Source organism: Mesoplodon bidens (assembly GCF_964165515.1).
Source record: "Mesoplodon bidens genome assembly, chromosome: 14".
NCBI lineage: Eukaryota > Metazoa > Chordata > Mammalia > Artiodactyla > Ziphiidae > Mesoplodon > Mesoplodon bidens.
Genome location: NC_138170.1, coordinates 36,503,391 through 36,527,663, shown reverse-complemented (window position 1 = coordinate 36,527,663; position 24,273 = coordinate 36,503,391). Strand labels below are relative to the sequence as shown.

At 34.9% G+C, this 24,273-nt stretch overlaps 1 protein-coding gene across 6 annotated transcripts in view; it reads left to right on the top strand.

Annotated features, from left to right (window-relative positions):
- Positions 1–24,273, top strand: part of EHBP1 (EH domain binding protein 1) — a gene marked incomplete at its 3' end in the record, with an annotated part of 505,676 nt that overhangs the window by 314,325 nt on the left and 167,078 nt on the right. For all 6 annotated transcript variants that reach the window (XM_081254153.1, XM_081254152.1, XM_081254157.1 and 3 more), the window contains 2 exons: positions 3,548–3,788; positions 14,998–15,187. In XM_081254153.1, the coding sequence (XP_081110279.1) occupies positions 3,548–3,788; positions 14,998–15,187 (431 nt within the window). The remainder of the gene's footprint in view (positions 1–3,547; positions 3,789–14,997; positions 15,188–24,273) is intronic.

The following is a 24,273-nucleotide window of genomic DNA, read 5'->3' as shown; positions in this document are numbered from 1 at the left end:
TAATGGAAGGAGAAGAACTTCCATTACTTTCTCCCTTCTTACCAAATTCTAAATTAGTAAGTTTAGATTAATGAGATTTTATTTTTTTGTGACCTATTTTATTTTATTATTTTTTAAATTATTTTATTTATTTATTTATTTTTGGCTGCATTGGGTCTTCGTTGCTGTGTGTGGGCTTTCTCTAGTTGCAGTGAGCAGGGGTTACTCTTCGTTGCAGTGCATGGGCTTCTCATTTCGGTGGCTTCTCTTGTTGCGGAGCATGGGCTGTAGGCGCGGGCTCAGTAGTTGTAGTGCACGGGCTCAGTAGTTGTGGTGCGTGGGCTTAGTTGCTCTGCAGCATGTGGGATCTTCCTGGACCAGGGGTCGAACCCATGTCCCCTGCATTGGCAGGCAGATTCTTAACTACTGCTCTACCAGGGAAGCTCTGTGACCTATTTTATTTTAACATATTTTAAATCTTAACGGTTACAGTACATTTTAGAAGTAATCTGGTTCAGCTGCCTCTTTTCATAGATTAAGGAGCTGAGGCCCAGAGGAATTAAGTGATTTGAAGAACTTTAGGTAAATGGAGGTGGAGTTGGAACTAAGATTGCTAATCAAGTGTCTTCTTTTGACCACAAAGCTTCTCAGTTGCATACTAAATACATCTGAGTACACTGAGTTAAAAAAAATTACCAAAATACTTTGAGATATGAATATTTGAGCTTTTCATTTCAAAATCAAATAAGTAATTTTAAAAAATATATGTGTGTATTTTCTGAGGTATAGAAAGGAGTAGCAGATAACATATATATTGTATTTATTTTGGCGAGGTTAAGCGAGGTTAGCCAACCTGATTCAGAAACTTTAATCGTGCCTATAGAGCTAAGAAAAAACTTGACAACCAGTATTCTCTTTAAATATATAGTTCTTGGAGACTTTAGAATAAGTATTTTCTATTAGAAGAACATTCATTTTTCTAGAAATAATTAATTTTTATTGATTAAAAACATGCATCCTCAAGTAACAAAAGTAGTTAAGAAAGAAAAAAATGTGTTACAGTTGTTTAGATGGTTTTTGTTTTTGTTTGCTTTTACAATTTCAGTTCTCCTCCTAGTTAGATTCATGACATTCTGTGCTTCAGTGACCCGTTTAGAAAGTTACTAAATGTATTTGTTAGCTTTTATATGAAATAGTCTCATCTTAAACTCTCCTTTGTTGCTATTCTGTCATCTTCAAATCTTGCTCTATAGTTTGAATACTTTCTTGCTTTTGGTTTTGTAACTGATGAAATTGCTTGGATCAATTTTTGTAATCCTCTACCTGAAAGTAAAAATAAAAATCTTATTTCCATTGACAGGTTTTATCAATTTCTTAAGCATTTAAGACTTGGTATTTGTTAATAAAAAAATTGAATAGGTAAAAACTCTGTAGTCTCTTCTCCTACAGAGAAAATATAATGCTTCATTTAGATTATTATAAAGATTATAGTGGTGTTTGAGTGTTATCCTGGTCTGACAAAAGATACAGTTACTGAGTCTCTTCTCTAGCATAGGCTGTATTTAAATTCATTTCAATGTTGATTTATCATGATGTTATGAATTCTCTTTCATACTTTATAACTGCTTCACCATGGTGTACAGAATTTCAATTCAGAGTTATTTTGTTTTATTTATTTTTTCAGTATAAAGACAATATAAGTTTTCTGGGCTAATGTCTAAAGTATAAGTAAAAGTAGTTTGACTCTAAAATATAAAAATCATAAATATATGTCAAGAGATTTTTTAAATAATTGGATTAAATTGTTTGAAATGTCACTTATAAAACAGTTATTTTTCTTGAAGATTTTAAAACTGATTTTCTGCCTTCTCCTCCTAGAGTATTTTGTTAGAGTTGCTTGGCATAATTAAAATTACTTTTGAACTGTTCTGTGATTATCAGCTTTTTGAAACTTTTTTCCAATTTGGTTAAATATTTATATTAGTAAAATACAAATTTTAAACAGTTTTATTATACATTCCAGTTTTTTGTTGGTTTTTTTTTTTTTTTTTTTTTTTGGCCTCGCCACATGGCTTAGGGATCTTAGTTCCCTGACCAGGGATTGAACCCTGGTCTACAGCAGTGAAAGCACAGAGTCCTAACCACTGGACCACCATGGAACTCTGCCTCATTTTTGTTTTAAAATATTAATAAACATAAAAGTAAAAGAAAAAGCCTGGTACTAAGCACTCCATAAGTATTGTTGGAGGACATGACACTGTTGTAGTGCTTTTTGTGCTGTAAAGTCAGAGTTTTATTTTTAAGAGTACCTTTGTTTTCAAATTGAAATTTGAAATAGTAAAACTTAGAATTTAGTGGAACACATCTATCTGCTTCTCAGTATGATTTTAATGTGGCTCTTTCAACTTCAGAATTCTTGTTATTCCTTTACTTTATTAAATAAGATATTCATTGGATATGAATTATGTTGAAAAGCCCATTAAAAGCTCTAAAGATTTAAGGACTTGTAGTGTACAGAAACCTGCTCTTTGAAGACTTTACAAAAACAAATTCAGTGATATATGATGTATTTTTTATATATCCAGAATGACTTTTCAGATTCCTAAGTGGTCTCTGCTTGTGTAAACTACCAAAGACTATTCCAAAATTTAATCCATTTTATGTTCTTTTAAAAACAGAAATTTATATATCAGTTTGAGACGTCAAGCTAGTATAGTGAAATAAATTAAGCAATAATAGAATATTGTACCTCTAAGAAGGTTAAAATTTCCAAAATTGGTATACCATAATGCCAACATTAATAGAGATTCCAAGGGCATTAACAATTCAAAGATGCTATTTTGAAGAGCATTGTTCCTGGAGAAGTAGACAAAGATCTTAGATATCACATCTTCTGGACTTAGACCCTCTAAAACTTTTTTTTTTTTTGACAATTTTGTGTGTTTTTTTAAAAAACATCTTTATTGGAGTATAATTACTTAACAATGGTGTGTTAGTTTCTGCTTTATAACAAAGTGAATCAGCTATACATATACATATATCCTCATATCTCCTCCCTCTTGCGTCTCCCTCCCACCCTCCCTATCCCACCCCTCTAGGTGGTCACAAAGCACCAAGCTGATCTCCCTGTGCTATGTGGCTGCTTCCCACTAGCTATCTGTTTTACATTTGGTACTGTATATAAGTCCATGCCACTCTCTCACTTCATCCCAGCCTACCCTTCCCCCTCCCTGTGTCCTCAAGTCCATTCTCTGTGTCTGCATCTTTATTTCTGTCCTGTCCCTAGGTTCTTCAGGGCCATTTTTTTTTTTTAGATTCCATATATATGTGTTAGCATATAGTATTTGTTTTTCTCTTTCTGACTTACTTTACTTTGTATGACAGATTCTAGGTCCATCCACCTCACTACAAATAACTCAATTTCATAAAACGTATTATTGATCTTCACTCTTTCAACCCCATAGAGTTTATTAATTCAAGATTGAGTATTTTTGAAAACACTAAATATATAAGAAAATATCAGATAGTATTAATTTGATTTAATTCATCTTTTGCTATTATTTTATAGAACAAATCACTGAAACAGTTTCACCTAAAATACCAGAAGAATCCTTTTATAATGAGAGCTATAATCCCTTTAAAGAGATACAGACTCCACAGTATTTGAACCCATTTGATGAGCCAGAAACCTTTGTAACTATAAAGGATTCTCCTCCCCAGTCTACAAAAAGAAAAAATATAAGACCGGTGGACATGAGCAAATATCTCTATGCTGATAGTTCTAAAGCTGAAGAAGAGGAGTTGGATGAGTAAGTACACTTCATTTTGCTATCATCATATTTTAACTAAAGAGATCTTTCTGTAATATACCTTTAGATGGGTAAAAAGAGGTTTGTCCCTATGTTAATATATAGTTTACGTGTTAGTATTTATCTCATCCCCTATCCAAATTTTAACAGTCTTGACCCTCATTCTCCCACCCTCTTCCATATGATTATGTGTGCACCCTAAACTAACAAATGAAGGAAGCACGTTCCTGGAATCTCTGGTTAGAATTCCAGTTGTGTCTTCCCACAGCAACCATGTTATAAATGGTACTTAGGTGTTTTTAATCGATTACTGAAGGCATTACACTTCAGTTATGTTATGGGTCTATTGTGGGAACCAAATAATCATTTATGATATTGATTTGATGAGAAGATTTATTCAAATGCCAAACAATGAGATCATGACATTTATAAATTAGGAATTATCTGCATTTGAGTCATTATTCTTACCCAAATGAGAGGTTTATTAACCACAAGCTTAGTATATTAATAGTCAGTGTGATTAGGGTTTCTGTTTTACTCAAATCTAAATTGGGGATAGGAGGAAGGTATGTTCACATTGTATTCTGGAGTTGCACATTGCAACCCATGTAGCCGCAGACTGTGGCCCTAAGTATGTTTAAAAAGTAACAGTAAAACTTCCAGCCATGCTGGAGTAGCATAGACTAGATATAGCTTCTGTCTTACACAAGTAAAAAACTGAATAAAATATATGAAACAACAGTTTTCAGACATTGGACACAAATAGCACAGGATCCCTGAGAGAAAAGAAACGAAGAATGAGCCCTACATTTGTCCAAGCTTTATTTATGGGAGAGAATTTCCAACTGCAATTCAGGGAGAGAGAACCCAAATACCCCAGAATCTCCCTGCATTGAGGAGGCAGAGTTTGGACTTTGGAGGTACTGAGGTGGCTAGAACTTCTGGACAGAGTTTCAGAGAGGAACAGCCTATTCATAAAGAGTTTCAGAGATCTGTAAAAGGTTTCTCTTGAGTCTTTAGCTGAGTACTGATCAGAGTACGCATATGAGGAAGTTATTGAGGACAAACAATTAGAACAATCCTTGGAGTTCACCCAGGATTAAGAATAGTTTGGGTTTCCACCAGCCAGAGAGGAAAGACTTCCTAACACATGGGACATCAAGTTGAGTCCTCAGAAGGGTATTGTGCCAGTATGGGGGAAAAGCCCGAGACTAAAGGCTGTTCTGGGCCTTCCCAGCAAAGATTAAAAGCAGAGCTCAAAAGAACCAAAATGATTCCACGTAACTATCCCACACAAAGCCCCCAAATATTAAAAGGAATACCAAAAAATCAAGCATCCAAAACATAAAATTCACAATGTCTGACAGCCAATCAGAAATTTATCAGGCATGTAAAGAAGCAGGAAGATCTGACTAATAATGAGGAGGAAACTCAGTCCTTAGATAGGGATGCAGAAATGGTACAGATGATGGAATTAATAGACAAGTGTGGTAATTTAACTATTATATAAATATACGCCAGATATTTAAGAAGGTGGAAGAAAGCATGAGCATGCAAGACAAAAAAAAAGTCCAAATTCAGTTTATAAAGATGAAATATACAGAATCTGATTTAAAAAAATACACTGGATGGGATTAAGGAAGGAAGTATTAGTGAACCTAAAGACTTTGCAATAGAAACTCCAGGTTAAAACATAAAGGCGGGGGCGGGGCTTCCCTGGTGGTGCAGTGGTTGGGAATCTGCCTGCCAATGCAGGGGACATGGGTTTGAGCCCTGGTCTGGAAAGATCCCACGTGCCTCGGCACAACTGAGCCCGTGTGCTACAGCTACTGAGCCTGCGCTCTAGAGCCCTCAAGCCACAACTACTGAGCCCACGCGCCTAGAGCCCGTGTTCGCAACAGGAGAAGCCACCGCGATGAGAAGCCCAGGCACCGCAACAAAGGATAGCCCCCGCTCGCCGCAACTAAAAGAAAGACTGTGCGCAGCAACAAGGACCCAACGCAGCCAAAAATAAATAAATAAATAAATTTATTTATTTAAAAAAAACAAAGGGGAAAAAAATGAACAGAGGATCAGTGGGACAACTTCAAGCAATCTAACGTAAGTGTAACTGGAATTCCAAAAGGAGAGGAAAGAAGATGAGGGAACAGAAAAAATATTTGAGGAAATAATGGCTAAAAGTTTTAGCAATTAACAAAATATATAAACCTACAGGTCTAAGAAGCTGAATGAACCCCAAAATGAACCACAGGAATAATGAAAAAAACTACTGCCAGGCTTCTCAACAAAAACAATTCAAGTCACAAGATAGTGGGGTGGTATATAAGTACTGAAAGAAAAAAACCTGCCAACACAAATTTTTTATTTCCAGCCAAAAAAAAAAGTCTAAGCAATGGACATTTCCAGACATGCACAAACTGAGATAATTCATAATTATCAGACTTGCTTTGCAAAAAATATTACAAAGAAGTCCTTCAGGCAGGAGAAAAATGACACTACTTTGAAATTTGGATCTGCACAAAGGAATGAAGAGCACAGGAAATGGAAAATAAATAGTATATATAAAATACGTCTTATTTTTTAAAATCTCTTTAAAAGATAATTGACTTTAAAGTTTAAATAATAATATATTCTGGGTTTGGGAACAGGGGTATAAGTAAAACATATGACAGTAGTCATACAAAGGCTGAGCATGGGGAAATTGAAAAATGCTTCTTATACATGTTATTTGAAGATATACAATATTATCTTTTTTTCACAGATGACATAATTATTTATGTAGAAAGTCATAAGGAATCTCTAAAAAGTCTACTAGAACTAAAAAGTAAATTTAGCAAGGTTACAGGATACAAGATCAGTATGCAAATTCAGATGTATTTCTCAATGGTAACAATTAACTATCAGAAATAGAAAACTAAAATACCATATACAAAAGCATCCAAAAAACAAACAAACAAACCAAAACTCAAGGATAAATTTGAACAAAGATGTGCAATGCAATACCTGTATGCTGAAAACAGCAAAAGGTTGCTGAAAGAAAACAATGGAAAGAAATATTACAGCCATGGATTCAAATTGATCTGTAGATTCAGTGCTATCCCAATCAAAATTTTGGAGTATTTTTTTGGTAATAATTGATAAAGCTAATTCTAAAATATATGTAGAAATACAATGGACCTAGAATAGCCAAAACCATTTTGAAACAAAGTTTCAAAACAAAGAACAAAGTTGGAGGACTTAGCTCTCCAGTTTCAAGACTCATTAACCAAGACATCATGGTATTGGCTTAAAGTAAACATATAGTTAAATGAAAGAGAATATGAAAGTCTAGAAGTAGATCCACACATATATTGCCAATTGATTTTTGACAAAAGTAGCACAGGAAGTCAGGCAAGGATAATCTTTACAACAAATGGTGCCAGAACAACTAAAGGTCTATATCCCCCCACCCCTCCAGAAAAGAAGAACTACAGTCCTTACCTCATAACAAATGCAAAATTTAGCTAAAAATAGATCATACACCTAAAAGTGAAAGCTAAAACCCTGGAACTTTTAGAAGGAAGCATAGGAGAAAATCTTAGTGAACTTGGGGTAGGCAAAAATTTCTTGAACAGAATGCAAAAAACACAGAGTCAAAGGAAAAAAATTATAATTTGGACTTCTTCAAAATTAAACCTTTTTCTCTTTAAAAGACACTTATGAAAATGAAAAGGCATGCCACAGTTTGGCTAAAATTCTTTGCAAAACACCTATCTGGCAATACTTCTTTCTTTTTTTTTTTTTTTGCGGTACGTGGGCCTCTCACTGTTGTGGCCTCTCCCCTTGCGGAGCACAGGCTCTGGACGCACAGGCTCAGCGGCCATGGCTCACGGGCCTAGCCACTCCGCGGCATGTGGGATATGGGATCTTCCCGGACCGGGGCACAAACCCGTGTCCAGGCGGACTCTCAACCACTGCGCCACCAGGGAAGCCCCTTGGCAAGACTTCTATCAAGAATATGTAAAGAACTCTTTAACTCAATAATGACAAACTTTCTTTTTTAAAGAGGGAAAAGATTTGAACAGACATTTCACAAAAGAAGATGTAAGAATGGCCAATGTGTACACCAAAAGGTGCCCAACATCTTAGTCATCAAGGAAATGCAAATTAAAACCATATAAGATATCACTACGCACCAACTTGAATTGCTAAAATTTTAAAGACTTACTACACCAAATACTGTCAGGGACATGGAGCCACTGGTACTCTCAGAACTCTCAAAGTTCTAAATGGTGAACTATTTTAGAAAACAATTCGGCAGTTTCTTAAAAAGTTAAACATATACCTATCGACCTAGAGTTTAATTCTTTTAATTCTTTAATTCCATTCTAATTCTAGGTATTTACCCAAGAGAAATCAATGCATATGTCCACAAAAAGATTTGTGCATGAATATTTTAACAGCTTTATGTATCATAATAGCAAGATATGGGAATAACCCCAGTGTCCATCAGTAGGAAAATAGATAAGCAAATTGTGGTGTATACATACAGTGGAATACTACTCAGTAATAAAAAACAAACTATGGATACATATAACTGCATGGATCGATCTAAAAATTATTATGCTGAATGAAAGAAGCCAGACCAAAAAAGAGTATATACTGTATGCTATCCTTTATCTAAAACTCTAGAAAATACAGTCTGTTTTGAGAGAAGGCAGATGCATAGTTGCCTGAGATTGGAGGTGGAGGGAGATATGGATTAAAAGGGATACAAGGAAACTTTTGGAGAACTGGAAATGTTTGTAGTCTTGATCGTACTGATGGTTTCACGCTTGTATACATATGTAGAAAACTCATCAAGCTATACTTTTAAAATATGTGCCATTTACTGTATTGTATGTACATGAAGCTGTTAAAAAAAAAGAAAACCACAGCAATGTTTAACTTTATTAACAGAAATACTGTGTCACATGAGCGATTCCCAGCCTGGAATTCTTGGGCTTTTAGGTCTGTTTGTTGAAAATAATTGATGTGTAACAGGGGAGATCTACAGAATATTTAACAATTTTTAAAAGCTAAATAACAATTATATGTTTACTTGCAGTGAGGCTATATGGGCTTTGCTTTCCTTGGAAATACTGAATTTTATCATATTAACATTATTTAGATCTTGGGGAAAATAGTTATTTCTTTCAAAATGCAGTGTTGTAGGAAAATGTTTCAAAATATGGAATGTATGGGTTGAGAGGGGAATAATAAAAAGGCTCCTTTGATGTATGAAAGTTGGGAGCAGTTGCTTTGTGTGAAGGGAGAAATGTCCTCCCTCTCCTGTGCATTGGTCAACTCCCATTTTGAGCAGTATTTTAGTTCTAGGTACTGCACTTTAAAAGGGGGATTGATGATTCAGAGCGTTAACAGTATAGCAACAGAGTCATTAAAATGTCCCGAAACCACATCAAATGAGCAGTGATTGAGGGCACAGGTACTATTTGACTTAGAAAAGACATGGTTTAAGGGAACTATAATAACCAAGTTCAAATATTTGAAAGACTTGTTTGAAAGAATGAGGTAGTTGACTTGTTTTCTGCTGCTCTAGAACTGCATTTTTCAACCTTTCCTCATTTTACAACACATGGCTAATTACTCTCACATGTGCTACATGCTTTCATGGACATGGCTAGGTTTTGATAAAACCTAAAAACGTTCTAACTTCCTATAAGTATGGGGATTACATCATAATAATCATCTGATTCCAAACCCAGGTTGAGATCTCAATACTAATTAATAACTATACAGGGGTTGAAAAAGTTTGCTCTACTCTTGCTAAAGTTGTTATATTTGTTTTCTTTTTTTTTTAATTTTGTTTTATTTATTTTTTTATACAGCAGGTTCTTATTAGTCATCCATTTTATACACATCAGTGTATACATGTCAATCCCAATCGCCCAATTCATCACCCCCCCACCCCCACCCCCCCGCCACTTTCCCCCCTTGGAGTCCGTACATCTGTTCTCTACATGGGTCTCAATTTCTGCCCTGCAAACCGGTTCATCTGTACCATTTTTCTAGGTTCCACATATATGCGTTAATATACGATATTTGTTTTTCTCTTTCTGACTTCACTCTGTATGACAGTCTCTAGATCCATCCACGTATTTGTTTTCTTTGAAATAGCTAATGTGTGATCAAAATAAAATTTCTCATGGGTGGTGTAGGTGCTGAGTAATAGCCACACACCTAGAGTATTTGAATGTAAATGCAAACTTTAAATACAAACATTCAGTCATTCCAAGAGACATGAATATTACACAACATACACACACCCTCCTCTCTCCTATTAACAAATTAAAGAGACATCCAATGTTTGCTTAAACTTTTAAAATGCCTTAATAAAAACTAAAATCAGAATGACTAGGTGTTTCCTTTTGACCATTCTTTTTTCCACATGAAAGTCTTAGCCTTTACAAAGTTTCCCGTGAATAAAGAGCATTCTAAACTGCTCAGTCATCTGAGGTTACCAGAGGTAGTCTATAAACACTCAGCTTTTTTGAAGGAATGCATCCATAAATTCTAAAGATTGCTCATCAGCTAATGTCCAGGAAGAACTCTGTGTTAACTACTTACTTGGTATTTCTCATCTTTTTCTCCAAAAGTTTGTAGGTCCAACTTAAGTAGCAGAAATCTTCCAGAATTTGTTCTTACTTCAGTAATAAACTTATGACCTTTCATCAAGTGAAAAGCCTATATGACTCATCTTCCATTACCAAACTCCTCCTGGATCCTCTAACATAAAACTCTCACAAATAAATAGTGCTGTGTTCTTTGATGTTCTAAAACAACCTTCAGAAACTCAGCATTATCCATCAGCTCCGAGGAGAAAGTGTACGCCCTTCAGGGCTTTTAGCGTGTGTCCTTTACACTTAGCAACTGTATGGGTTGCTCAGTTTTCTCGTGTTTGGGGGTTAGTTCAGCCATTCTGGTTATGTAGCAAAAATGAAAACTGATAGGGCAATAATATTTTTCAAAACATTTATGAAGTGACTTTTGAGGTCCAGCGTGAAATCATTTCTAGTATGGTTGTGTGTCAGTTTCTGAAGGAAAATTGTCATTGAATTTTATTCAGGGAAGCTACACACTCATTTTAGTACATTTGAATTGTTTTTTCAAAGAAAAATAAGTTTTCAACTTGAGAGGAAAAGACTACAGATTTTGTTCCACCCTTGCTTCACTATGTTTGCGAGTACTGTTTCTAATCAACTTTAGTTTTCCTTTCTGTAATTCTTTTTCTTGGATTAATTATATTTTTAAACAATGAATAATGTCATTTAAAGTTATTCCATCCAGTTTTCCACTTAACATAACTGATGAGTTTTTAGTTCACAGTGAATTAATGATATAACTAATCTATTACTCAAGTGTACAGTATAAGAATAAAAATAATTCTTGTTTATTCAGAGTGATGTAAGAAGCCTTGAAACAGATTATTCAGATCATAGATGATAACAGAATGTGGAAGTTATGCTAATTCCTTAAATAATTTTTTCTTACTGTTTAAGTATTTTTTTAATGTATATATCAGAAATTATATAATTCTTGTCATTACAGAGAAGGGAGTACTGTTCATAATCACATATATGTACTATTCCTATTTACTCTTTTTAAAATAGCACTTTTAAAATTGAGATATACATCACATAGCATAAAATGCCACACTGTAAAGTGTACACTTCAGTGGTTTTTAGTTTGTTCACTGTTTTGCAACCATTATCACTCCCTAATTTCAGAACATTTTTGTCACCCCAAAAAGAAATCCCATATATATTAGTAGTTAGTTCCAGTTAATCCTTTTCCCCATCTCCTGAAAACTACTAATTTACCTTCTGTCTATATGGATTTGACTGTTTTGGATATTTCATATACATGGAAGTATATCCGGTTCACTCTTAGAGAGTAGGAAATTAAGTATTAGTTAGAAATCTCTGATCTAGATGGAGGATCATTTAAAGCCCTTGTAAGTAGAGGCTTCTTGTCCTTATTATGATTTAGTACCTAACCAGTGGTGCCTAGAACACTGTTGTCTCACAGGTGGCTTGCAGGCCTGCAGAGATACTGATTACCCTAGTATTCTTGTCTGTCAGGCATGGTCTGGGGCAGCTGGAGTCCTTGGTACCTTCAATTTCCAGCAGCTTCCTATGTTCACTCTAGCATAGCATACAAATTTCATTTTTACTACATGTCGTACTGTAAAATGGATTGAGAAACACGGCTCTAATTGTTTCAAGAAAATGTCCATTTTGTTATGTTTCTAGTATTATGAGCCTCAGGAACCAACTTGGGAAATTAGTTTATCTGAGCTTTTCTACTTGCATTTACCTTCAATATATAAAGAATACCAATATTCAGGTGGTTAGAGGGAGGCAGAGAGACATGAAGAAAAAGGACGGTATCTAGATATCTTTGTTATACATGCCAGATAAGTTTTATAAAAGTTTCATGCAACTTAGTATTGTAAATTCAATTATATAAAGCGCACTGAAAAAATTGCCTGTATAAGGAATTCTGTCATTTTTTTCTCTGTTAAGCACAGATCCTTTTGTAATAGAAGTATCTATCCTCTAACACTTTTAAGTTTTTTAAAAAACTAACCATACTTATATGACAAATTAATAATGAATATTGTAGCAGCTACCGTCTTACAAACTACTGTGGAAATTTGTTATAGAGAGGTGTAACCAGGAATAAGTTTTTAAAATATCACCCAAATAGTTCACATGATTCAGTTAATTCAGTTAGATTGTAGTGTGTTTGTTCAGTACTGAAACATTTAACATCAGTTAAGCAAATAATAAGTTTTGAGGGAGAGAGGGGAGATTTTTTTCTTTTCTAAGTTTTAGAGTTAAAAAAAATTTTTTTAGCCCATTTCTTTATTTTTACCTCCCTTTGAACTACTCTTAGAGTTTGAAAAATAACTCTGCAAGTCCTGAGCAGAGGTGAGAGAGATTCTGAGGCTATATCCCCAGCTCAGTGGGAAGGAGTCACAAGACACTAACTATTGAAATGAGTACAGAGTGAGAGTGACATCACAAGTATGGTATATTTCCCCTCTCTGGTCTAGATACACTTGGTCCCCTGAGTCTTGTGAGAGCTGTCTGACTTTAGGCAGAGATGCAGATACTTCGTTATGGGTTCTAAACGAAATCTGGTACTGTTACAGTTAAAAGAACATGCATAACTGAACACAGAAGGCTATCACCAGTACAGACTTTATATAACTAAGTGGAGTTCCCTTGGTATAATTATTATGTTTGGGTGATCTGGTTCTTAGCTTTGCAGACTCAGAAATTCTCTTGTTACTGTGCATAAAGATATTGAATTCTAGGGAACAGACTGGTGTTGGGGGAAAAAATGCAACAAACAAATAATAGCCAGAATAAAAGTTTATTACTGTGTAACAGGAAGAATAATCATCATAAACACCAGATACTTGTGTTTACGGATAAGTAACTAGAAAAATATCTACTCATAAAGGGAGTTAACAAGGAAGATTTTCTGCCTGGGCTAGGCTCAGGTAGAGAAAAAAAAAAGACTTCCCTAAGAAGTTGTAAGCATAGGCCTACCTTCATGTGGATTTGACGCTATGCTGGCAGGATGATCTGGGAACCCCCAAGCCAAGAAAGTGAGAAACAAAGTGGCTCCTAAACTGCTTGGCAAATACAAGCATGAAACACTCTGAACAGAGGGACTCCCAGCAACTACAAAAGATTTCCTCAGATCAAGTCCTGAACTCACGATCTAGAATTACAAAATACACAAGGAAATAGTTTACTAAGAGAAAGAGTCAGGAGACAAAAGAAACACAAGGATTATAAATCCAAGGAATTCAAATGATAGATTTATCAGATAGAGACTATAAAATAAATATGTATAAATTATTAATGACTCAGATCTTTTGTACCTAAGGTATTATACACACAGCCATATGAAGAAATATGCTTATGAAATTAAAAATTCATGGAGAATTGAACATTAAATTAGACACAGATGAAAAGTGAAGAAGTTAACTGGATTATAGATGTGAAGGAATTATCCAGAATGTAGTACAGGAGGAATAAAAACTTGTAAAAATATGAAGGAGAGAGGTAATTCAACATATATTTAATATGATTTTCTAGAGAAGAGAATAGAGAAAATAAAGAAGAGGCTATCAAAAATATAATGGCTGATAATTTTTCAGAACTAGTGAAACACATGAATCTCCAGACACAGGAGATTCAAGGACTCTGGAACAGGATAAACTTAAAAGAAATACACACTTAGACATGTTCTAGTAAGATTGCTCAAAACCAGAAATAAAGAGATCTTAATCTTAGGCAGCAACTAGAGGCAAAAGATAACTTACAAAAGAGCAATATTAAACCAACAGGGGGCTAATATTTCAAAGTGCTGAGATGAGTTAACTAACAACTAGAATAAACTACCCAGCTAAACTATCATTTAAGTATGAGGCTGAAATGAAGACATTTTCAATGCCTGGAAGAATTTGCTATTAAAGGAACCTCACTGGGCCTTCCCTGGTGGCGCAGTGGTTGAGAGTCCGCCTGCCGATGCAGGGGACTTGGGTTCGTGCCCCAGTCCGGGAAGATCCCACATGCTGCCGCAGAGCGGTTGGGCCCGTGAGCCGTGGCCGCTGAGCCTGCACGTCCGGAGCCTGTGCTCCGCAATGGAAGAGGCCACAACAGTGAGAGGCCCGCATACAGCAAACAAAAAAGGAACCTCACTGAATGAACTTCTAAAAGATGGTCCCTAATGGGAAGGGAATTTAACACAGAGGAAGAGAAGAAATTCAAGAAAAAAAGTTTGGTGAGGGAGCATTAAAAAAAAAAATCAATGCTTTCTCATCTTATTTCCTTTTCTGTGGGTGTGGAGAATATGTAGGATTTACTCTTATTACAAACATTTTCCCAAGGGTCTGTATATAGCAGAGCTGAGTATGACTTTGTATTTTAAAGATTTAAAAATACTTTTAAAAGGGAAAGTTTTATTGTTAATGATTAACAAAACAAAAGATTGAGAGTGCCTATTTCCAGATTGTAAGTTATCATTGGTTTGGGTTTTTCCTTATCATTTTCAGTATGTTCTAGTTTTATAAATGAAAATATTATGGTATTTTAATTGGGAGTAAACTACTTTTATAGAGACATTTAACAATAATTGTTCTTTCATTTAGATCAAATCCTTTTTATGAACCTAAACCAACTCCTCCTCCAAATAATTTGGTAAGTCCAGTTCAAGAACTGGAAACTGAAAGGAGAGTAAAAAGAAAAGTCCCGGCCCCACCAGCCATCTCACCAAAGACAGGAGGAGTAAATGAAAACACAGTTATGTCTGCAGGAAGAGATCTCTCCACTTCTCCTAAGGTAGGAGTTTAATCTTAGTAAAACATGTATTAGTGTTTGCTTGCTTTCCCCATGCAATTTAATTCAAATTAAGAAAAGTCATTATTAGCTATTTTTGATGATATAAAAGTAAAATATAAGTAAATCCATTATACTGCAACATTGTATATACATTTGGGAGTCTATAAATTTATGGTACAGTATGGATTGGATAGTTTGGGTTAAGATTTGTTTTTAAAATGCTGTCTTGAAATCAGAGGAAGAAAGGCGTTATGATTGTAGCATTGGTGCTTTGAAGAAAAGATACTTTAAAACATCTAGGCATGAGAAACAGCTTACTGTAATACAGAGGAAGACGTGGAAATCATCTTTTGATAAACGTACTAGAAAGGTTGAGGCTCAGTGCAGAGAAATGCTTTGCCAAAGAATATTGGTATTGTCATTTTGGTTTATGTCAGATTATAGTTTTTGCCTTATTGTCATTCTTTTTTAGAAATATTAATGGATAATAACTTCATGGAAAGGTGAAGCACAGTGTTGAAACAAAGTTTAAAGCTTTTAAATGGTTTGACTGCAAATAGTATATCTTTCATGTGTAAGGTAGAGATGTTGGATTTAGCAAGTTTTTTAAAGTAAATAACTCATGACCATACCCATGAGTGTTTTGTTGTTGGTGTTGTCACCATATAACATTATTTAATTCTCACAGGTAGGGGGGAAATGAAATGAACTTGACCTCAGAGGGATAAAGATCACGGGTTCCCCAGCCAGTAGACAGGATTGGAACTGGCATTTCCATTAATTATGCGCTATCTGGACCATATTCCACCTCAGGTGCCTGGGCTGCTGCTTTTCACAAGGGCATCAAATTTCAGTAGTTTCTCTTGGATTTTATAGTTCATTCTGTGGCTTTCATTAAATGCCAGCGTTCTGAAATAGTTTATTTGTTTATTTTTATTTTCGTTGTTTCAGAGGGAGAGTGAGTGAGTTCACTGAGGTCCTCACTCTGCCATTCTAGAAGTCAGTCTACAGGTGTGTTTTTATACCAGCTGTTTTTTAACTGTGTGAAACTTTAGGAGGAGCAATTAGGACTAAATTCTGTCTTGCTGTTGTCTAGGGAAAGTGGAGGTGGGGTCTGTAAATGAAAGCAGCAGATAGTAGAAATATAAAGCAAAGGAGAGGGTCAATTCCTATACCCATGACAGCAAAAATAAAGACAGTAACTGAGGCATTAGTCAGAATCAAGAAGCTATGTAGGAGCTTTAATCATTCTAACCATCAAGAATGCCTACACCTGTCCCTTGTTTTCCTGAATCTCTGCTCTGTTGCCTACTCCCTGCCCCATCCCCCTTCTGTAGTCCATTGGAGTTTGAAGCTAATCATGAAATCCTCATCCCTTTATAGGGGATTGAAAAGGGACTTAACAGTACTTTATTGTGTGCCAGGCAATGTTCTGTTACTTCATTTGATCAGAACAGTCTGAGAAATACATACCATTATCTCCTTTGTACATATGAGAAACTGAACTTTAGTTAAGTAACTTGCTCAAAGTGATAAAACTAGTATTGACAGTGCCAGGATTAAAATTGAGGTCTTTTGAGTCTAAAACCCATGTTTCCCATTGTGCTGTTCTATGTCTAGAGAGGTATTTCCAGTTCCAAGTTGGAACTCTACATTCTTTTTTCCATAGAAACATGGTTACACACAGTGATTAAGTTCTGTTGTAGTAAAGTATAACATAGCTATTTTTTATATTATTTTGAGGATAGTGTTCCATTGTAGACACATTGTGGAATAAATGATGTTTATGGAGAAAGCTGAGCATTTTACCACCATGCTTCTCTTAGAAAATGCCTCATCATGTTCAGACACAGACAGTAGAAACACAATCAGTCATATCCACAGTAATCTGCTGATCTGGAAGTTAGTTTGGATAACTCAACTATGTGAAACACAACTGTCAAAGATTAATTTAAAAAAAGATTGCTGATATATTATTAAATGAAACAACAAAGTGCATAACAGAGTATAGTATGATAGCTTCTGTATTCATAAAGTTTTATTTAAAAGGCTTTATTCACACATATATATAGACACACATACACACTCATACCTTATGGAAGGAATCACAAGTAACTTAATAGTGGTTACTTTTTTTTTTTTTTTCCTTTTAATAATGGTTACCTTTGAGGAGAAAGGTCTTGGTGTAATGGTGGGTATGCACAAGATTGAAGAAGCCATTTCTTTTCCTTTTTTACCTTTCTGTGTTTAAATTTTTGAACTTTATAAATGTTTTTCTTTTCTTTTTGTTTGTTATACTCAGAGGTTACTGAGTAATGAGATCATGGATCTTTTTTGTTGTTGCCTTTTGTGCAAGATACCAGATGACATTTCCCCAAAAAAATTCATCCTTCAGAGTAGAGGAAGTCACTCTTAGGTTTGACCAGTGGTATTAGTTTGGGGGTGGCCTGGGGTTCCATCAGACACCTCAGTGTTGTGCACTGGAAACCAGGTATAGAGGCTTAGCAGCAGGTCACTAGGCCCACTGTTCCACTTCCATGGCACAAATCTTTTAATTTTTTATATTTATGTAAGATTTCATTTGAAAAAAAATGGACCATTGCCAAACCAAAAAAGAAAAAAAAAATTGGAAGCTACTAACTACACAATTATGTATGAGATAAGGAAGAAGGTTAGAATCAATGGCATACTGACAGTGATAAAAGATAAATGACAGCTGAGAAAGCACAGTGGCATGGGGCTTATTCATCGTAGGAATAGACCTGTATATATATCCAAGTAGTCCTGAAGACTTTGCAGTATTAAAGCTTAGTAAGATAATTGACCATTTTGGCAACCTTGAGTCAACATGAGAGTCTTATTATGCTTTGTATATAGTATTCTGTTTAGGAAAGCAGGAAAGTGTCATAAAAATATTTCCATTAAAATTAGAGTTCTGATGCTTAAAAAGGTATGCTTCTTGGTCAGTTATTCTCCTTATTTGTAAACTGAAAAGGAGGCAATTGTTCAAATAAAGCTTTTGAAAAAAAAAACAGACTCAATTTTAGTGGAATAATAAAAGGATATTTACATCACAGTTGTTTTAGATAACAAAATGCCAAACTGAACTCAATGGCAATTGACTGCAGAGGCTATTCAGTGTCATAGAACAAGTGCTTAGCCAGGTGATTAATTTCCCCCACCTGTCACCTGAAACTACTTATTTTTAAGAAAATTTATGAAAAAGAACCAAGACCAGTATTTAAACAAAGAGATAATTTTATTTACAATATTTACAGTATTGTAAATTAAATTCAAACTACCCCCCTAAAGGCAGTTAAAGACCCCTCACTGTTATAGATTGACAAAAACTCCTCACTTTAGACCATTGATTTCTGCATTTGTAAAATGAGAAGACCATGAAACTTCTTAAGACAACTTAGGACAAAAGACCAATATTTAGGGAAGTAACCTGACATTCAGAGCACAAGCAAGCAATAAAATAAAATGATAAATTAGGCTCAGTGGTGGCTGAGCACCATTTACTAACTGTGAATATAAGTTAATAAGTATATAACTCTGAACTCCTAGATATGATTCATGCAATTTAATATAAAGTGCAAGTCAGGTTATAAAAGCTTAGGAACATAAGTGAAAGTGTTGCCAAATACATCTGCAAAGGTATATATTAAGCACTGTATACCCAATTCCATAAAAATCACAATATTAACAGCCAAGTATCAATGACAATAAAGAATTCACAAGAATTACAGTTATGCTTATGATAACATGGAGAGGAGTCTCCCTGCACATTCGATGATGAGATGAGCCTGGTCACGTGGAGGAGGGCTCACTCAAAGAACCTGATTAGTACAGCTCCAGTGATTGACCATGATACTTCTGTCCACTTACTCCATCTCTAAAAGTGGAAACCTCATTCATATCTCAAGACCCAGCTAAGTGACTCAAGCCCTCACTCGTATTGTGACCTCTTTCTAGAAAGCGCTGGTAGAGACCCAAGTTTTATACTTGGATGTTTTTGAGTACAGATTGCAGAAACTGTGAGAAGCCCAGGGTAAACCAAAGTCAGAGTTACACACAGTAGTCCTTGATTGATTCGACCAGCAATTTCAAACCAGAAAGCAAACACCCTTTTCAGTTTTTATACATAAAGGCCTCCTTCTAGAACGTTCTTTACCTCCATTTCTGTCTGTGCAAAACTGTGCAGAATGGTGCCTATGGGCCATTCATGCTGAAATACAATAAGCACACAACCAAACTATTAATTTCCTCACATGTAAGTTGAAAATGCCTCACATCTTCCAAAGAAAATCTTTAAAAGATGAAGATCAAAACTTAATTGAATACAATACTTTGTAAAATAAAATTCTAAACTGCATTCAGTGATAGCTTGCAGAGGGTGAGATAAGGGTAAGCTTAACTTACCTGTAAAGTTTTTATTTACTGGAATACCTTACTTACCAGAATACCCTGTTCCTCAATAATACAGAATAAATAGGGCACAGCTGTATGTATCACCTGTTTTATTGGTTAGTGTTCTTTTGGTTATGACTAGTAGAAACAGGCCATTTTGTTGACTTTTTTTTTCTTAAGCAAAAAGGATAACTTGTTATGAAAACACAAGGAAATTTTTGCAGAACTGTAGGTAGAAGATACAGCTGGTTCTTTCAGACTGCAAAGGGCTTTTAAGTGGGTTACTGCTACTGTGCATTTGTCAGATTTGCCCCATTTGTGCACCAGGGCTGAGATTAGAGTTGAGGCAAGGCAGTGCCTAGAGCATAAGATTTAAGGAGGCATTCACTTTTAGGGTGGTGCAGATGCAGAGTCTCATTTGCACCCCTTGTGAAGAAGTGTCTCCTTAAATTTTGTGACCCAGGAGCCTCTCTTGCCTTGCTCTAGTCAAGGCCCTACAGTGCACATGTCTAAATATATTTTAGAAGTGACATTGTAGGTGCCAAAAAAAAAAAAGTTTCTCAATAACCTCACCAGTAATTCTATGCTCTGAAAACTACCATACCTTTTCAGACAACATTGTGTTAATGTAGTAAACTGATTTTGAAGGGAATACTATTCAACTTTTGGTAGCTTGGGTTTTTTGTTTGTGGTTTTTGTTTTTTGTTTTTGCATTCTACCATACTGTTTCTAGACTTCTTTCTGCTCAGTTGCAGAATTTGCCTCTTGATTTTTCTGACTGTATTCAGTGGAAGAGATAAAATGTTACATTTTGCTTAAAGAAACAAACCATGATTAGGGTGCTTGCCTTTTGAAACAAATTTTGTAGAGTAATTAAGTGTGATTTTGAAAGGTTGGTCTTTTATATCACTATATTCCAGAATAACTAAATAGGTGCCTGTTACAGTTTTCCAGTTGAGGATTGGGAAAAAAAGTGCCACCACATAGATAAAGAACCTGAATAAGGTAAATAATTTGAGCACGTTAATGACTCAGTTTGGCTTGTTTGCTAAAAGCTTTATAAAGGCTAAGGAGTTAGCAATAAATGGTAAATTGAGTGTTATTGATGTATATTGGCAGGATCACTTTAGGGTACATTACTGATGATAAATGTGAACGAAGCACTGATTAGCTCACACTTTACTGCATGAAGAAGAGGAATATATTTAGAGCATTTGAACAGATTCATACAAACTATGATAGAACCCTTCTCAGTTCCCAGTATTGGATAAATTTCACTCCATAATAATAAGAAACAAACAAAAAAAAAAAAAGAAAGGAAAGAAAAGACCCACAACAGCGTGCACAGCAGGGCCAGGACTAGGGTGAGTCAAGAGAGGCAACTAGGGTGCATAATTTAAGGAGCCACTAACTCTCAGGGTAATGCAAGTGTAAACATGGCACTTGTTTAAACCCCAGAGCTAGTGTCTCCATAAATTTTGGCAATAGATGCCTGATTCATAAGTGGACACTCACAGTGTTATGCATGAACCTGAAAATGAGCGCCTCCTTAAATTTTGTAAATAAATAAATAAAATAAAATAAACTGGTCAAGAAAAGGGGACTGATCCTAGCATCAGAGCAAATGACCTTCTGTAAAACAAACTTAGCACAGAAACAAAAGTTTTTTTAAAAAAAACTTCTAATCAGTAATTTTAGTGTGACTTGTTTGGACATTCTACTAATAAATTAAACAAGGGCAAGTACCAAAAATAATGATCTGAGACAAAATATTAATCATGGGTGAATCTAGATTAATAATATATGGGTTTTTATTGTACTATATTTGCAACTTTTCTGTAGATTTGAAAAATTTCCCCCCAAAATAGTAAAAAGTAATCATTTGAGAATAGGAAAGATCTCTTGGATATGAAAAAACATAATTTTCTAATTTTAAACTTATAAACACTGATAGTATATTGCAGAACATAAAATAAATGAGTTAGAAAACAAACTTGAAAAATTCTCTTTAGAATTCAAGGTGAAAAGATGAAGAGGTTAAAATTATGGGAGGAAAAATAAAGAATAGAGTCAGGAGATTCACTATATTTGTAGTAGGGTTATAGAAATAAGAATAAAAAGAGGGAAATAATTTACCAAAGAGAGAGAAGAGAATTTATATGAGCCAGAGAAAGATTTGAGTCTTAGATTAAAAGCACTCACAAGTACCAAGCAAGATGAATGGAATGAGATCCAAACCTAGACATATTCCGATAGTACTTTTAAATTTCAAAGGCAGGTTACCTACAAAGGGAAGATTTTACTATAAGATGCTTTTATAACATTAAATGCTGGAGACAGTGGAGCATGTTTACATAATTAAAAAAGAATAAATATCTGTAAAAGGTTTGAAACACATCAAATATATAAAAATTCATGATTTTGTAATGTTAATACCAAAATAGTTGACTTTTGAAGTTGCTAGGACACCAACTCATTATTGTGTAAATTGATAAATAAAGGAAAAAGATCAAGTAATCATCTTGACTTTTCTTTATAAAATGTATTTCAAGATAATTAAATAGTTGGTGAGGGAAAGTTCTTCCCCATAGAACAATTTTAGCTATGAAATACAGATAGACTGATATCTTGGAAAACTCACCATTTCATAATGCCTAATGAAATAATGGATCTAGCAACAGTCAGCATGGCTGATAAAATCATTAGTGAAAAGGTTTTATAATAGATGAACGGATCAGGCTGATAATTAACTGTAGTGATCTGTAGCGATCAATCTTTTTTTTTTTTTTTTTTTTTTGGCGGTACGCGGGCCTCTCACTGTTGCGGCCTCTCCCGTTGCGGAGCACAGACTCCGGACGCGCAGGCCCAGCGGTCATGGCTCACGGGCCCAGCTGCTCCGCGGCATGTGGGATCCTCCCGGACCGGGGCACGAACCTGTGTCCCCAGCATCGGCAGGTGGACTCTCAACCACTGCGCCACCAGGGAAGCCCCTGTAGTGATCAATCTTAATGTAATTAAGAGTAAGACAGTCAGGCATTTTGTGCTTCCTGATACATTACAATAGCAAGTATATAGGACTACCATAAGTATACTTGCCAAAGAATTAAACTGAGATCTAGTCAAGCCACTGGTTATAATACCAGTTTCCAAGAAATACTGAGTGGTAGAGGAGCATGTTAAATGACACCATGAAGATGAAATCAACCAAAATGGAATGGGAAATTCCTTAGTAACTTCTGAACTTGCATCCACTTAATTACATATTCTCAAAACAGACGGAACTAACTTTGAAAGAACTACAGAAAGAAACAAGTAGTCCATATCATAGTGAGAAATTATAGTACATCTCTCTCTATAATTGATGGAATAGGCCAAGTAAAAAATATCAGTAAGATTTAAAGACTCAACAATTTTGCCCTCATAAAATACTACACCATAGAATTCATTTCTTTACAGAGAGTGACTATATTTTAGGCTCTAAAGTAAATTTTCAACAAATTTCAGAGGGTTGGAATTATGTTTTCTGCCCAAAGTGCAATTAATGTAGAAATTGATAAAAAAAATAGCTAGAACAAACCCATATATTTGAAAATTAATATATATACTTTCAAATAAACTATAGGTCAAAGAAGAAATCATAACAAGATAAACTATAAATCCAATGAAAATTTTTGGTTTTACTACTTGATGTGTTGAGGAGAAAGATATTTATAATCAAATTGAACTCCTTTAGTCGTTTCTATGATGGTTTTGTGTTTACTTAAACTTCTTGCTTGGCACTGTTTTTTAATACAAGTCCTAACTTGAAAGGCTTGAAGAACAAGCCTGACATGCTTGAACTTGGAAAAGCCTCAAAAACAATCACAGTACAATTGAGTTAATGGAGCAACTAGATATCATAAAATGGCTTAATATTCCTTTTACTGTCTGTTTCCATGGCATTCAAGCAAGAGTTTAGGACATATTTTCAATGGTAGTAGATATTCTTTAACCAGCTTATGTACAGGAGGCCAAACTACTCTGTGGGATATGTAAACTCTTTAATACCTGGATTAACAGTTGTAATCTAAGGATTAATATATACACTATATATTGTCTTCATTAGTGCCATTTTCATTAAGGGTGTGTGAGCATATTCTTTGCAAACCTGCGTGTAGTTAAATCATTACATTAAGTCTTAAGTGTGTAATCCAGGAATCTTTTGTGTCGTTTAAAAAAAAAATTCTAATATCGCTCAACATAGTGCTGCAGAAAGAAGACTTTAAAGTTAGATAAACCCCTCTAATAATGATCTTATTGAAAAGCAAAGCCAATAATTGAAAATACATTGTGAATAAATTAATAAATCTTTGGGAGTGTAAACTTATAAAGTATTTGATACTTTAATAAGTAAGTTTGTAGTACTACTTTACAGTAAAATATATTTCTGTTCTAGTACTAAATTCCACAGTTTGGGACCATTCTCATGCCCAGAATGCCTCGTGAAGCTCAAGAAATAATTGTTTATCTGTACTACATCAGAGTTTCTAATTCTAAGATGTATTAATTTGGATAAAAATCATAAAGCTATTTCTCCACCTCCACCCCCACCAGCAGCAGTCGATGCTATTGAAGTGGAAACACTTTAGTGTTTATCTGCTTACCTCTTTACTGCTTTGGAAAAGTTAGGTCTT